Genomic DNA, 15,000 nt, shown 5'->3' on the forward strand with positions numbered 1-15,000 from the left:
CTGATCTGAGGGGATATACACCGTCCAACAAAACACTTCCTGATCTGAGGGGATATACACCGTCCAACAAAACACTTCCTGATCTGAGGGGGTATACACCGTCCAACAAAACACTTCCTGATCTGAGTTGGAGGGGGTAACACAACACTTCCTGATCTGAGGGGGTATACACCGTCCAACAAAACACTTCCTGATCTGAGTTGGAGGGGGTATACACCGTCCAACACAACACTTCCTGATCTGAGGGGGTATACACCGTCCAACACAACACTTCCTGATCTGAGTTGGAGGGGGTATACACCGTCCAACAACACACTTCCTGATCTGAGTTGGAGGGGGTATACACCGTCCAACACAACACTTCCTGATCTGAGGGGGTATACACCGTCCAACAACACACTTCCTGATCTGAGTTGGAGGGGGTATACACCGTCCAACACAACACTTCCTGATCTGAGGGGGTATACACAGTCCAACAACACACTTCCTGATCTGAGTTGGAGGGGGTATACACCGTCCAACACAACACTTCCTGATCTGAGTTGGAGGGGGTATACACCGTCCAACACAACACTTCCTGATCTGAGTTGGAGGGGGTATACACCATCCAACAAAACACTTCCTTGCTGTGTGTGTGTTGTTTGTTACCTAAACTATCTGGGCTGTCTACAGAGAAGCACATGAGTATAACGTCAGTGTCGGGGTAGGAGAGAGGTCTCAGTCTGTCATAGTCCTCCTGTCCTGCTGTGTCCCATAATGCTAACTCCACCTGGGAGAGAGGGAGGGGAAGAGAGAGAGAGAAAGAGGGGGAGGGGAGAGAGGAGAGTGAGAGAGAGAGAGAGTGAGAGTGAGAGAGAGAGAGAGAGGGAGAGGGAGAGAAAGAGGGGGAGGGGTGAGGGAGAGAGAGAGAGAGAGAGAGAGAGAGAGGGAGGGGAGAGAGAGAGAGGGGGTGGAGAGAAAGAGGAGGAGAGAGAGAGACATTTAGCACAGTGGTTAAGGAAGTCAATCCAGCTTTCAACTTATTCTTGAAAGTTGTAATAGTAGAATGTACAAGGTGACATTTCTAAATCGGGTATTGCATCATCAGTTCCTCTTGTCATGTCCGTCATTGCAGACCTTAGTTAGCTATTTATAACTTTTCAGAAACATCCAGATCAACTATGCCAATGTCAGCTAACGTTTTTTTAGCCCATAGATTTTGCAGTAATGTTTAAGTCACTGAAATACCACATGAATAAACATTAAACATGGCAAAATGTATACAACTGCAGGAAATTAGCTTAAAACCTGCAAAATGTTCTCAAGAAGGGTGTGAACAGTGCTTCTGCCCACAGAAATAAACGTAGTGCATGATGGGATGATTTAGCAGACACTATTACCCAGGGCAGTTCGTACATTCATCTTCAGATTGATATGTGGTTGTCCCACCTAGCTCAGTCAGTACATTCATCTCCAGATAGCTAGGTGGACCAGTCATAGTCAGTACATTCATCTTCAGATAGCTAGGTGGACCAGTCATAGTCAGTACATTCATCTCCAGATAGCTAGGTGGACCAGTCATAGTCAGGACATTCATCTCCAGATAGCTAGGTGGACCAGTCATAGTCAGTACATTCATCTCCAGATAGCTAGGTGGACCAGTCATAGTCAGGACATTCATCTTCAGATAGCTAGGTGAGACAACCACATATCTCAGTCATAGGAAGTAATTTTTCAGCAAAGGCAAAGTTGGGAAGTCAATGGGGTGGAACCATTTTGTCATTATATCCATCACTTTCAGGTGGAAACCAGGTCCAAGGGTCTGGTTTGGAATTGGGCCCAAGAGAAAATGAGGACATGGTCAGTTTGGTTTGGAACTAGGACCCTGGCTGAGGCTCACCTGTTTGCCGTCGACCTCGATGTCAGCCACATAGTTCTCGAACACAGTGGGCACATAGACCTCTGGGAACTGGTCTTTACTGAAGACGATCAGCAGGCAGGTCTTCCCACACGCTCCGTCTCCCACTATCACCAGCTTCTTCCTGATTGCAGCCATCTATAGGAGGGGGTCGAGAAAGAGGGGAGATGGAGAGGTGAAACAGGGGAGGTGGAAGAGAGACAGGGGGAGAGATGGAGGGGTGAAACAGGGGAGGTGGAAGAGAGACAGGGGGAGAGATGGAGAGGTGAAACAGGGGAGGTGGAAGAGAGACAGGGGGAGAGATGGAGGGGTGAAACAGGGGAGGTGGAAGAGAGACAGGGGGAGAGATGGAGAGGTGAAACAGGGGAGGTGGAAGAGAGACAGGGGGAGAGATGGAGAGGTGAAACAGGGGAGGTGGAAGAGAGACAGGGGGAGAGATGGAGAGGTGAAACAGGGGAGGTGGAAGAGAGACAGGGGGAGAGATGGAGAGGTGAAACAGGGGAGGTGGAAGAGAGACAGGGGGAGAGATGGAGAGGTGAAACAGGGGAGGTGGAAGAGAGACAGGGGGAGAGATGGAGAGGTGAAACAGGGGAGGTGGAAGAGAGACAGGGGGAGAGATGGAGGGGTGAAACAGGGGAGGTGGAAGAGAGACAGGGGGAGAGATGGAGAGGTGAAACAGGGGAGGTGGAAGAGAGACAGGGGGAGGGGGAGAGATGGAGAGGTGAAACAGGGGAGGTGGAAGAGAGACAGGGGAGAGATGGAGAGGTGAAACAGGGGAGGTGGAAGAGAGACAGGGGGAGAGATGGAGAGGTGAAACAGGGGAGGTGGAAGAGAGACAGGGGGAGAGATGGAGGGTGAAACAGGGGAGGTGGAAGAGAGACAGGGATGGAGAGATGGAGAGGTGAAACAGGGGAGGTGGAAGAGAGACAGGGGGAGAGATGGAGAGGTGAAACAGGGGAGGTGGAAGAGAGACAGGGGGAGAGATGGAGAGAGGGACGATAGAGATTAACACTCATATTATACCACTGCATCCATCTTTGTTTCCGTTTAGCCTGCATAGTGATACCCTGATTTTAGCCTACTTCACAAAAGGTAACTCAGGGTTTCTTGTTCCTGGGGTAATTTTGTTTCTAGCCCTTAACTATTACAGATGATGTGTGTATTCATATTGACCAGATCAATTTTGTTCATGGGCGGATGGTAGCCTAGCGTTTAAGAACATAAAAAGGCCAGTAACTTAAAAGTTTGCTGGTTCGAATCACCAAGTCAACCATGTGAAAAATATTTATGTGCACATGAGCAAGGCACTTAACCATTAGTCGCTCTGGATAACAGCGACTAAAATTACTCAAATGTAAATGTTCATTTGAATGAAATACAGTGTTCTTTCATATGACCAAGGAATGATAGCTTACATGTCACAAGGGAAACATATTTTAGATAATTACTGTATCTAGCTAGCTAACATTGCCTTGGCCAGCTAATGTTATTAGCTAGCTGGCGTTAGCTAAACAATTAGCTAATAAACTAGACAGCAAAAACAAAAGTAACCACGAACAATCAAGTAAACACATTGTTAGTGAGAAATCTTGTGTGTTTCTGTCTATATTTCTTGTAAATAGTTAACGGTTTAGTTTGGTCATTTGCTAGTTAGGTAGAAAAAAAAGGCAGTAAGTAATTGTAAGGATACGACTGACGCCCAAAACCGGTAATTCATGTCAGAATTGATAAACTTTTAGTTAAGGGTTTAATTAAGGTTATTAGTTTGTGGTTGGTTTAAGCGTCAGCTGTGTCCTTATATTCTTTCCCAGTTAGATAACCAGCGACAACAAGTTAGCTAGCTATTGTTTGGTTGTCAATACTTTTGAGCTCCATTTGCGGTTTTAAAAAGGTAATGGCGAAAGATTTCATAAGTGTTTTAGCTATATATAATCATCAATATACGGTTGTTACGCAACATGTATTAGATAAAGATAGTTTAAAAGAAGGAATAGCTCGATTAAAGTGATGCTACCGTTTTGTTAGCTCTGTTTCGGGTTGTCGCCGTTTCTCTTCCGGTCCGAGCTGAAATCCCCGCCCACTTTCTGAAATCCCCGCCCACTTTGGACTGCCACGCACTGGCAGCATACAGAGACCTAGACAGGATTACATCTACAGATCTAGCTTAAAAATGTCTACAAATCTCAACTACAACAAAAAAATTATTGGAAAGAAACAGTGAAAAGATGACATCATACCAACCCACCGGTTTTGTTTTGTTTTGATTTGATTTGCACATTACAAGAAATAGCAAGAAATAGCATAACACAAATAATATCCACATGAATTAAATAAAGGAAAGAAGTCAAAGAGTAAAAAACAAAAAACAAGTGATAAAGAAAATATATAAATATATTTAGAAAAATAGACTAATCCCCCCCCCCCCACCTCGAGGCTCCATCATCAGCCAGATAACGATCATTCTGCACAAAAACCACAATTTAGACAGGTTGGGCTAAAAATGGATCCACACATCCGGCATTTCTCCATTTCTGATTTGAAGTATGAGCTGTAGTGATTGGCTGCTGAAAGCTCTGCTTAATTAACAGCTTTTCTGATTGGCTGCTGAATGCTCTGTTTGTAGCATCAGCGGTAGTGATTGGCTGTCCAGGGTTCACTTCCTGCGTCAGCTCCCCTGGGGGGGGGGGGGGGGGTCTCTAAGCAATGCTAATTTAACCATTATCCTATTTGTTTCCAATTCAGTGGTACGTACATTACCATTCAAAAATGTGGAGTCACTTAGAAATGCCCATTTTTTTTAAAGAAAAGAAAACAAATTGTCCATTAAAATAACATCAAATCGATCTGAAATACAGTGTAGACATTGTTAATGTTGTAAATGACTATTGTTGCTGGAAACGGCTGATTTTTAATGGAATATCTACAGAGGAGTACAGAGGCCCATTATCAGCAACCATCACTCCTGTGTTCCAATGGCACGTTGTGTTAGCTAATCCAAGTTTATCATTTGAAAAGGCTAATTGATCATTAGAAAACCCGTTTGGAATTATGTTAGCACAGCTGAAACTGTTGTGCTGATTAAAGAAGCAATAAAACTGGCCTTCTTTAGACTAGTTGAGTATCTGGAGCATCAGCATTTGTGGATTCGATTACAGGCTCAAAATGAAGACTTTTCTTTTGAAACTCGTCAGTCTATTCTTGTTCTGAGAAATGACGGCTATTTCATGCGAGAAATTGCCAAGAAACTGAAGATCTCGTACAACGCTGTGTACTACTTCCCCTTCACAAAACAGAGCAAACTGGCTCTAACCAGAATAGAAAGAGGAGTGGGAGGCCCCGGTGCACAACTGAGCGAGAGGACCTGGCACAGCTCCTGGTATATGTCCGTTACGTTTATGGGGGGTCAATTAAGGAAGACATCGTCCTTTGCAAACCACTGGAAACCAGGACAGGATATTTCTAAAGTACTGGACAGCTTTGTGACATCAAATGGACTTTGGTGGTCAAGATGTGTTGGTATCTGTACGGATGACACACAAGCCATGACAGGGACACCCCCGGACAGGGCCAAACAGGAAGGATATAACCCCACCCACTTTGCCAAAGCACAGCCCCCACACCACTAGAGGGCTGTATGGGGGACGAACAGTCAGCTGGAGGCTGTATGGGGGAAGAACAGTCAGCTGGAGGCTGTATGGGGGAGGAACAGTCAACTGGAGGCTGTATGGGGGAGGAACAGTCAACTGGAGGCTGTATGGGGGAAGAACAGTCATCTGGAGGCTGTATGGGGGAAGAACAGGCAACTGGAGGCTGTATGGGGAAGAACAGGCATCTGGAGGCTGTATGGGGAAGAACAGGCATCTGGAGGCTGTATGGGGGAAGAACAGGCAACTGGAGGCTGTATGGGGGAAGAACAGGCAACTGGAGGCTGTATGGGGGAAGAACAGGCAACTGGAGGCTGTATGGGGGAAGAACAGACAGCTGGAGGCTGTATGGGGGAAGAACAGTTTGGAGCGAGTGGTCGCATCGGCGCTTCGCTCCCGCAGGTAGTATAACTTTTTACATTTCATTATATTTCATTATAGCACAACGGTTTGATTTGTCTAATCTTAGCAATTTCTTCTCAGCTAGCTACATAGCCATCTTTGTATCAAAGATAATTGCGTAATTATCGTATTTCGCCGTCCTAACGTAGTCTTCACTAGCCAGCTAGCTAACGTCCACTGATTAGCTGCACTGGGAAAACTATTACACTCAACTGAACGACTTGATTAGTGTAGTGTTAGCTAGCTACATAGCTGTCTTTGCTGTCTTCGTATCTTCGTTCCAAGATAATTGTGTTGTTTAGGTTTAGAGTGTGTAGTCTTCGAGTGATTATCTTAATTTACCGAGGTTAGCTAGCCAGCTATTTGTCGTCCTTAACGTAGGAGACTCTGCTAGCTAGCCAACAGCTAGCCAACGCTAGCCAACGTCTTCTGAATAGAACTCAACAACCCGGTCGCATTCACAGGTAGTATCACATTTTCATTTCATTACAGTACAACGGTTTGATTTGTTTGATCGTAGCTAGCTACATAGCCGTCTTTGTATCAAAGATAATTGTGTAGTCTAGAGCGATTTTCTAGGTTAGCTAGCCAGCTATTGTCGTTCTTTTAACGCAACGTAACGTAAACAACACTACTAGCTAGCCAGCTAGCCCCCGAATAGCAGCACTGTAGAAACTATTACACTCAACGGAACTACTTGATTAGTGTAGTGTCAACAACGCACCCACTGCCAGCTAGCCTACTTCAGCAGTACTGTATCATTTTAATCATTTTAGTCAATAAGATTCTTGCTACGTAGCTTAACTTTCTGAACATTCGAGACGTGTAGTCCACTTGTCATTCCAATCTCCTTTGCATTAGCGTAGCCTCTTCTGTACCCTGTTAACTATGTGTCTGTTTATCCCTGTTCTCTCCTCTCTGCACAGACCATACAAACGCTCCACACCGCGTGGCCGCGGCCACCCTAATCTGGTGGTCCCAGCGCGCACCCTGGCATCCTTTCACTCCCTCCTCTCTACATTTTCCTCCTCTGTCTCTGCTGCTAAAGCCACTTTCTACCACGCTAAATTCCAAGCATCTGCCTCTAACCCTAGGAAGCTCTTTGCCACCTTCTCCTCCCTCCTGAATCCTCCCCCCCCTCCTCCCTCTCTGCAGACGACTTCAACCATTTTGAAAAGAAGGTCGACGACATCCGATCCTCGTTTGCGAAGTCAAACGACACCGCTGGTTCTGCTCACACTGCCCTACCCTGTGCTCTGACCTCTTTCTCCCCTCTCTCTCCAGATGAAATCTCGCGTCTTGTGACGGCCGGCCGCCCAACAACCTGCCCGCTTGACCCTATCCCCTCCCCTCTTCTCCAGACCATTTCCGGAGACCTTCTCCCTTACCTCACCTCGCTCATCAACTCATCACTGACCGCTGGCTACGTCCCTTCCGTCTTCAAGAGAGCGAGAGTTGCACCCCTTCTGAAAAAACCTACACTCGATCCCTCCGATGTCAACAATTACAGACCAGTATCCCTTCTTTCTTTTCTCTCCAAAACTCTTGAACGTGCCGTCCTTGGCCAGCTCTCCCGCTATCTCTCTCTGAATGACCTTCTTGATCCAAATCAGTCAGGTTTCAAAACTAGTCATTCAACTGAGACTGCTCTCCTCTGTATCACGGAGGCGCTCCGCACTGCTAAAGCTAACTCTCTCTCCTCTGCTCTCATCCTTCTAGATCTATCGGCTGCCTTCGATACTGTGAACCATCAGATCCTCCTCTCCACCCTCTCCGAGTTGGGCATCTCCGGCACGGCCCACGCTTGGATTGCGTCCTACCTGACAGGTCGCTCCTACCAGGTGGCGTGGCGAGAATCTGTCTCCTCACCACGCGCTCTCACCACTGGTGTCCCCCAGGGCTCTGTTCTAGGCCCTCTCCTATTCTCGCTATACACCAAGTCACTTGGCTCTGTCATAACCTCACATGGTCTCTCCTATCATTGCTATGCAGACGACACACAACTAATCTTCTCCTTTCCCCCTTCTGATGACCAGGTGGCGAGTCGCATCTCTGCATGTCTGGCAGACATATCAGTGTGGATGATGGATCACCACCTCAAGCTGAACCTCGGCAAGACGGAGCTGCTCTTCCTCCCGGGGAAGGACTGCCCGTTCCATGATCTCGCCATCACGGTTGACAACTCCATTGTGTCCTCCTCCCAGAGCGCTAAGAACCTTGGTGTGATCCTGGACAACACCCTGTCGTTCTCAACCAACATCAAGGCGGTGGCCCGTTCCTGTAGGTTCATGCTCTACAACATCCACAGAGTACGACCCTGCCTCACACAGGAAGCGGCGCAGGTCCTAATCCAGGCACTTGTCATCTCCCGTCTGGATTACTGCAACTCGCTGTTGGCTGGGCTCCCTGCCTGTGCCATTAAACCCCTTCAACTCATCCAGAACGCCGCAGCCCGTCTGGTGTTCAACCTTCCCAAGTTCTCTCACGTCACCCCGCTCTCTCCACTGGCTTCCAGTTGAAGCTCGCATCCGCTACAAGACCATGGTGCTTGCCTACGGAGCTGTGAGGGGAACGGCACCTCAGTACCTCCAGGCTCTGATCAGGCCCTACACCCAAACAAGGGCACTGCGTTCATCCACCTCTGGCCTGCTCGCCTCCCTACCACTGAGGAAGTACAGCTCCCGCTCAGCCCAGTCAAAACTGTTCGCTGCTCTGGCCCCCCAATGGTGGAACAAACTCCCTCACGACGCCAGGACAGCGGAGTCAATCACCACCTTCCGGAGACACCTGAAAACCCACCTCTTTAAGGAATACCTAGGATAGGATAAGTATTTCCCCCCCCCCCCCCTTTAAGATTTAGATGCACTATTGTAAAGTGACTGTTCCACTGGATGTCATAAGGTGAATGCACCAATTTGTAAGTCGCTCTGGATAAGAGCGTCTGCTAAATGACTTAAATGTAAATGTAACAGGCAACTGGAGGCTGTATGGGGGAGGAACAGTCAGCTGGAGGCTGTATGGGGGAAGAACAGGCAGCTGGAGGCTGTATGGGGGAAGAACAGGCAACTGGAGGCTGTATGGGGGAAGAACAGTCAGCTGGAGGCTGTATGGGGGAAGAACAGGCAACTGGAGGCTGTATGGGGGAAGAACAGTCAGCTGGAGGCTGTATGGGGGAAGAACAGGCAACTGGAGGCTGTATGGGGGAGGAACAGTCAGCTGGAGGCTGTATGGGGAAGGAACAGTCAGCTGGAGGCTGTATGGGGGAAGAACAGGCAACTGGAGGCTGTATGGGGAAGGAACAGTCAGCTGGAGGCTGTATGGGGGAGGAACAGTCAGCTGGAGGCTGTATGGGGGAGGAACAGTCAGCTGGAGGCTGTATGGGGGAGGAACAGTCAGCTGGAGGCTGTATGGGGGAAGAACAGTCATCTGGAGGCTGTATGGGGGAAGAACAGGCAACTGGAGGCTGTATGGGGGAGGAACAGTCAGCTGGAGGCTGGGGGAGGAACAGTCAGCTGGGGCTGTAGGGGGAGGAACAGTCAGCTGGAGGCTGTATGGGGGAGGAACAGTCAGCTGGAGGCTGTATGGGGGAAGAACAGTCATCTGGAGGCTGTATGGGGGAGGAACAGTCAGCTGGAGGCTGTATGGGGGAGGAACAGCTGTAAAATGCTGATTAAAAGCATCACAAATCTGAACTTTTTCAGTAATGACGCAGGACTCTAACACTACTTGATTAGACAGGGAGGAATGACCCACCGCTTCAGTCAATTAACGGTTTTCCAGAATCTAGAGGGATCACTAACCGTCTCTCATAGCGCTAAGGAAGTAGTTTGGGGGTCTAAGGCTCCGTCTCGGGGGTCTAAGGCTCCGTCTCGGGGGTCTAAGGCTCCGTCTCGGGGGTCTAAGGCTCCGTCTCAGGGGTCTAAGGCTCCGTCTCAGGGGTCTAAGGCTCCGCGGCTTGGTTGTGTCGTGTTTCGGAGGACGCACGGCTCTCGACCTTCACCTCTCCCGAGTCCGTACGAGAATAGCAGCATTACCATTGACATTATAAAATACTGTTGAGGAGCTGGGAGTGAGAAAGGTGAGAGAGGGATTGAGAGAGAACGGGAGAGAGAACGGGAGAGAGATAGGGGGAGATGGAGAGAGAACGGGAGAGAGATAGGGGGAGATGGAGAGAGAACGGGAGAGAGATAGGGGGAGATGGAGAGAGAAGATGGAGAGAGAACGGGAGAGAGATAGGGGGAGATGGAGAGAGATAGGGGGAGATGGAGAGAGAACGGGAGAGAGATAAGGGGAGATGATGGGGGATAGGGGAGATGGAGAGAGAACGGGAGAGAGAGATAGGGGGAGATGGAGAGAGATGGGGAGATGGAGAGAGAACGGGAGAGAGATAAGGGGAGATGGAGAGAGATAGGGGAGATAGATGGAGAGAACGGGAGATGGAGAGAGATGGAGAGAGAAGAACGGGAGAGAGATGGTGGAGAGATGGAGAGAGAACATGGAGAGAGATAGGGGAGATGGAGAGAGATAGAGGGAGATGGAGAGAGAATGAGAGATAGGGGGAGATGGAGGGATAGGTGGAGATGGAGAGAGATATGGAGAGATGAGAGATAGAGAAGAGGAATGAGAGATAGGTGGAGATGGAGAGAGAATGAGAGATAGGTGGAGATGGAGAGAGATAGGGGGAGATGGAGAGAGAACGGGAGAGAGATAGGTGGAGAACGGAAGAGAGAGAGTGTCTGAGATAAGCATCCCTAATCTTTTCCCTCTGGATCTTACCATCGAAACGTAGCTGTAATTTTGTCCCTAACCTTACTGTAAGACCAGATGGGAACACATGGGATTCTCACAGCTGAGAGTGAGAGGAATTGTATGTATTTTTTGTTTAACCTTTATTTAACTAGGCAAGTCAGTTAAGAACATATTATTATTTACAATGACGGCCTAGGAACAGTGGGTTAACTGCCTTGTTCAGGGGCAGAACGACAGGTTTTTACCTTGTCAGCTCGGGGGATTCCATCTAGCAACCATTCGGTTAAAGAACTAACACTCTAACCACAAGGCGTCATAGTTATTTAAGTTTATTAGCAACAAGTAAAATAAAAAAAACAATAAAAAAATACCCACTTCACTCATGACATTTACTGTCATCAATATTGCCTCTGTACAGGTTATCAATGTGATCTATAAATCACAGCTAACATCGCAGGGGAGTTTAAACACGTATATGGCCCAAAGATCGTTCTCTAGGCATTATCACATCCTATTCCAGAAGACGTCTGATGATGGAACCCTTTGGAACTTGATTGACTCCAGAGCTCCCAAAGTATGTTCTCCTCGTCCCAGATCTCCGTCGTCATTGTTCTGCATGACGATTCCATGAGGAGTTGAGACAAGAGAGCACAAACAGCCTGGCACCCAGGCTAGAAGGCACATTACATAACATCACCCAACCCCCCCTCTCTCCCCTTATAAAACTGTACTGACCAGCCGTACACATCCTTCATGTTTAACATCACTACCACCTCCAAATGCATCATGGGACTATTGCTAAGCACTTAGTTGATCAGTCTTTGATTGGATTGGTCTAGTCTGTCTGTCACGGATCACTCTGCTCGGGTCATTGACTGCTCTGGTCTGCCATCTCGGTGTCTGAGCTCAGACTCAGTTCTGCGATGTGGTACAGGGCGAAGTCTGGGGAGAGGCGGGACGACAGCGGTGATTGGCTGACCTGGGCGTCCCTGTCTCGTGATTGGACCATGGCCTGGCGCAGGCAGGAGATCCACTGCTGCTTGTTGAATGAGTCGTTGGCCTGGAGACTGTGAGACTGGGCCTTGGAGCGCCCCCTACTGGACACCCTGAGACAGTTACGTACTGACAGACAGAGAGAGAATGAGGATCAGTAACAGTCTAACACTCAGTGACAGTCTGTGACAGTCTGTAACAGTCTGTAACAGTCTAACACTCAGTCACACTCGGTCACACTCGGTCACACTCGGTCACACTCGGTCACACTCGGTCACACTCGGTCACACTCGGTCACACTCGGTCACACTCGGTCACACTCGGTAACACACTCGGTCACACCAGTAACAGCTCAGTAACAGCCAGTAACACTCAGTAACAGCCAGTAACAGCCAGTAACAGCCAGTAACAGCCAGTAACAGCCAGTAACAGTCTGTAACAGTCTGTAATAGACTAACACTCAGTAACACTCAGTAACACTCAGTAACACACACTCAGTAACACTCAGTAACACTCAGTAACACTCAGTAACAGTCATCAAGTCAGTAACACCCAGTAACAGTAACACCCAGTAACAGTCAGTAACAGTCAGTAACAGCCAGTAACAGCCAGTAACAGCCAGTAACAGTCAGTAACAGTCAGTAACAGCCAGTAACAGCCAGTAACAGCCAGTAACAGCCAGTAACAGCCAGTAACAGCCAGTAACAGCCAGTAACAGCCAGTAACACTCAGTAACACTCAGTAACACTCAGTAACACTCAGTAACACTCAGTAACACTCAGTAACAGTCAGTAACAGTCATAACAGTCATCAAGTCAGTAAGTCAGTAACACTTAGTAAGTCAGTAACAGTCAGTAACACCCAGTAACACTCAGTAACACTCAGTAACAGTCAGTAACACTCAGTAACAGCCAGTAACAGCCAGTAACAGCCAGTAACAGTCAGTAACAGTCAGTAACAGCCAGTAAGTCAGTAACAGTCAGTAAGTCAGTAACAGTCAGTAAGTCAGTAACACCCAGTAACAGTCAGTAACACTCAGTAACACTCAGTAACAGTCAGTAAGTCAGTAACAGTCAGTAACAGTCAGTAACAGTCAGTAACAGTCAGTAACAGCCAGTAACAGCCAGTAACAGCCAGTAACAGCCAGTAACAGCCAGTAACAGTCTGTAACAGCCTGTAATAGACTAACACTCAGTAACACTCAGTAACACTCAGTAACACTCAGTAACACTCAGTAACACTCAGTAACACTCAGTAACACTCAGTAACACTCAGTAACACTCAGTAACACTCAGTAACACTCAGTAACACTCAGTAACACTCAGTAACACTCAGTAACAGTCAGTAACACCCAGTAACAGTCAGTAACAGTCAGTAACAGTCAGTAACAGTCAGTAACAGTCAGTAACAGTCAGTAACACTCAGTAACACTCAGTAACACTCAGTAACACTCAGTAACACTCAGTAACAGTCAGTAACAGTCAGTAACAGTCAGTAACAGCCAGTAACAGCCAGTAACAGCCAGTAACACCCAGTAACAGTCAGTAACAGCCAGTAACAGTCAGTAACAGTCAGTAACAGTCAGTAACACTCAGTAACACTCAGTAACACTCAGTAACACTCAGTAACACTCAGTAACAGCCAGTAACAGCCAGTAACAGCCAGTAACAGCCAGTAACAGCCAGTAACAGCCAGTAACAGCCAGCAACACTCAGCAACACTCAGTAACACTCAGTAACAGTCAGCAACAGTCAGCAACACTCAGCAACACTCAGCAACACTCAGCAACACTCAGCAACACTCAGCAACACTCAGCAACACTCAGTAACCGTCAGTAACACTCCATACCTTTGTCGTTGCCGCTGGTGAAGGCCCCCCTGAAGGCCCCTCCACCGCCGCCCTCCCCGTCAGGTAGGTCTTCTAGGTGGAGTGTGGCGGTGGGGAGGGGCTGGCGGTACACCTGAAAGACCACGCCCCCTTCTTTGTCCTCCACAGAGCGGGTCAGAACCAGACACAGCTCAAACAGGAACACGTGGAGCTTCTACAGGAGGACGGATATAGAATGTGTTCAGAAAGTATTCAGACCCCTTTGACTTTTTCCACATTTTGTTACGTTACAGCCTTATTCTAAAATGGATTAAATGTTTTTTTCCCTCCTCATCAATCTACACACAATACCCCATAATGACAAAGCAAAAACTGGTATATAGAAATTGTAGTTTTCACTTTGTCATTATGGGGTATTGTGTGTAGATTGATGAGGAAAACAATTAATTGAAGCAAATTTAAATTAAGACTAATGTAACAATGTGGAAACAGTCAAGGGGTCTGAATACTTTCTGAACGCACTGTATAAAATAGTAACCTCAGAAACAATTGGGGCGGCAGGTAGTCTAGTGGTTAGAGGCAGGTAGTCTAGTGGTTAGAGGAGGCAGGTAGCCTAGTGGTTAGAGGAGGCAGGTAGCCTAGTGGTTAAAGGCAGGTAGTCTAGTGGTTAGAGGAGGCAGGTAGCCTAGTGGTTAAAGGCAGGTAGTCTAGTGGTTAGAGGAGGCAGGTAGCCTAGTGGTTCGAGGAGGCAGGTAGCCTAGTGGTTAAAGGCAGGTAGTCTAGTGGTTAGAGGAGGCAGGTAGCCTAGTGGTTAGAGGAGGCAGGTAGCCTAGTGGTTAGAGGAGGCAGGTAGCCTAGTGGTTAAAGGCAGGTAGTCTAGTGGTTAGAGGAGGCAGGTAGCCTAGTGGTTAGAGGAGGCAGGTAGCCTAGTGGTTAGAGGAGGCAGGTAGCCTAGTGGTTAGAGGAGGCAGGTAGCCTAGTGGTTAAAGGCAGGTAGCCTAGTGGTTAGAGGAGGCAGGTAGCCTAGTGGTTAGAGGAGGCAGGTAGCCTAGTGGTTAGAGGAGGCAGGTAGCCTAGTGGTTCGAGGAGGCAGGTAGCCTAGTGGTTCGAGGAGGCAGGTAGCCTAGTGGTTCCCCTATATATATAGTTTTTTTGTTACCCCGTTTCCTCCCCAATTGGTAGTTACAGTCTTGTCTCATCGCTGCAACTTCCGTACAGACTCGGGAGAGGCGAAGATTGAGAGCCATGCGTCCTCCGAAACACGACCCAACCAAGCCTCACTGCTTCTTGACACAATGCCCGCTTAACCCGGAAGCCAGCCGCACCAATGTGTCGGAGGAAACACCGTACACCTGTCGACCGTGTCAGCGTGGACTGCACCCGGCCCGCCACAGGAGTAGCTAGTGAGTGATGGGACAAGGACATCCCTGCGGGTCAAACCCTCCCCCTAAGCCGGACGACGCCCCCCCATTGGTCTCCCAGTCGCGG

The 15,000-nt window shown here is 48.1% G+C and overlaps 2 protein-coding genes across 8 annotated transcripts in view; both read right to left on the minus strand.

The window, feature by feature from the left end:
• The window catches only part of LOC124032413 (rho-related GTP-binding protein RhoA-A-like), a 10,846-nt gene extending 6,861 nt beyond the window's left edge, over positions 1–3,985 (minus strand). For all 6 annotated transcript variants that reach the window (XR_006838276.1, XR_006838275.1, XR_006838272.1 and 3 more), the window contains exons 1-3: positions 3,912–3,985; positions 1,880–2,035; positions 649–769 (exon numbers count right to left, since the gene is read on the minus strand). Coding sequence is in view for 1 of the 6 variants with exons in the window: in XM_046344798.1 (XP_046200754.1) it covers positions 649–769; positions 1,880–2,035 (277 nt within the window). In the remaining 5 variants the exon portion in view is untranslated. The remainder of the gene's footprint in view (positions 1–648; positions 770–1,879; positions 2,036–3,911) is intronic.
• A 7,020-nt stretch (positions 3,986–11,005) lies between these two features.
• arhgef3l (Rho guanine nucleotide exchange factor (GEF) 3, like) overlaps positions 11,006–15,000 on the minus strand; it is a 29,875-nt gene continuing 25,880 nt past the window's right edge. For both annotated transcript variants that reach the window (XM_046344800.1, XM_046344799.1), the window contains exons 14-15: positions 13,534–13,726; positions 11,006–11,814 (exon numbers count right to left, since the gene is read on the minus strand). In XM_046344800.1, the coding sequence (XP_046200756.1) occupies positions 11,561–11,814; positions 13,534–13,726 (447 nt within the window). In that variant the 3' untranslated portion in view covers positions 11,006–11,560. The remainder of the gene's footprint in view (positions 11,815–13,533; positions 13,727–15,000) is intronic.

The sequence above is a fragment of the Oncorhynchus gorbuscha genome, linkage group LG03 (assembly GCF_021184085.1).
Source record: "Oncorhynchus gorbuscha isolate QuinsamMale2020 ecotype Even-year linkage group LG03, OgorEven_v1.0, whole genome shotgun sequence".
Taxonomy (NCBI): Eukaryota; Metazoa; Chordata; class Actinopteri; order Salmoniformes; family Salmonidae; genus Oncorhynchus; species Oncorhynchus gorbuscha.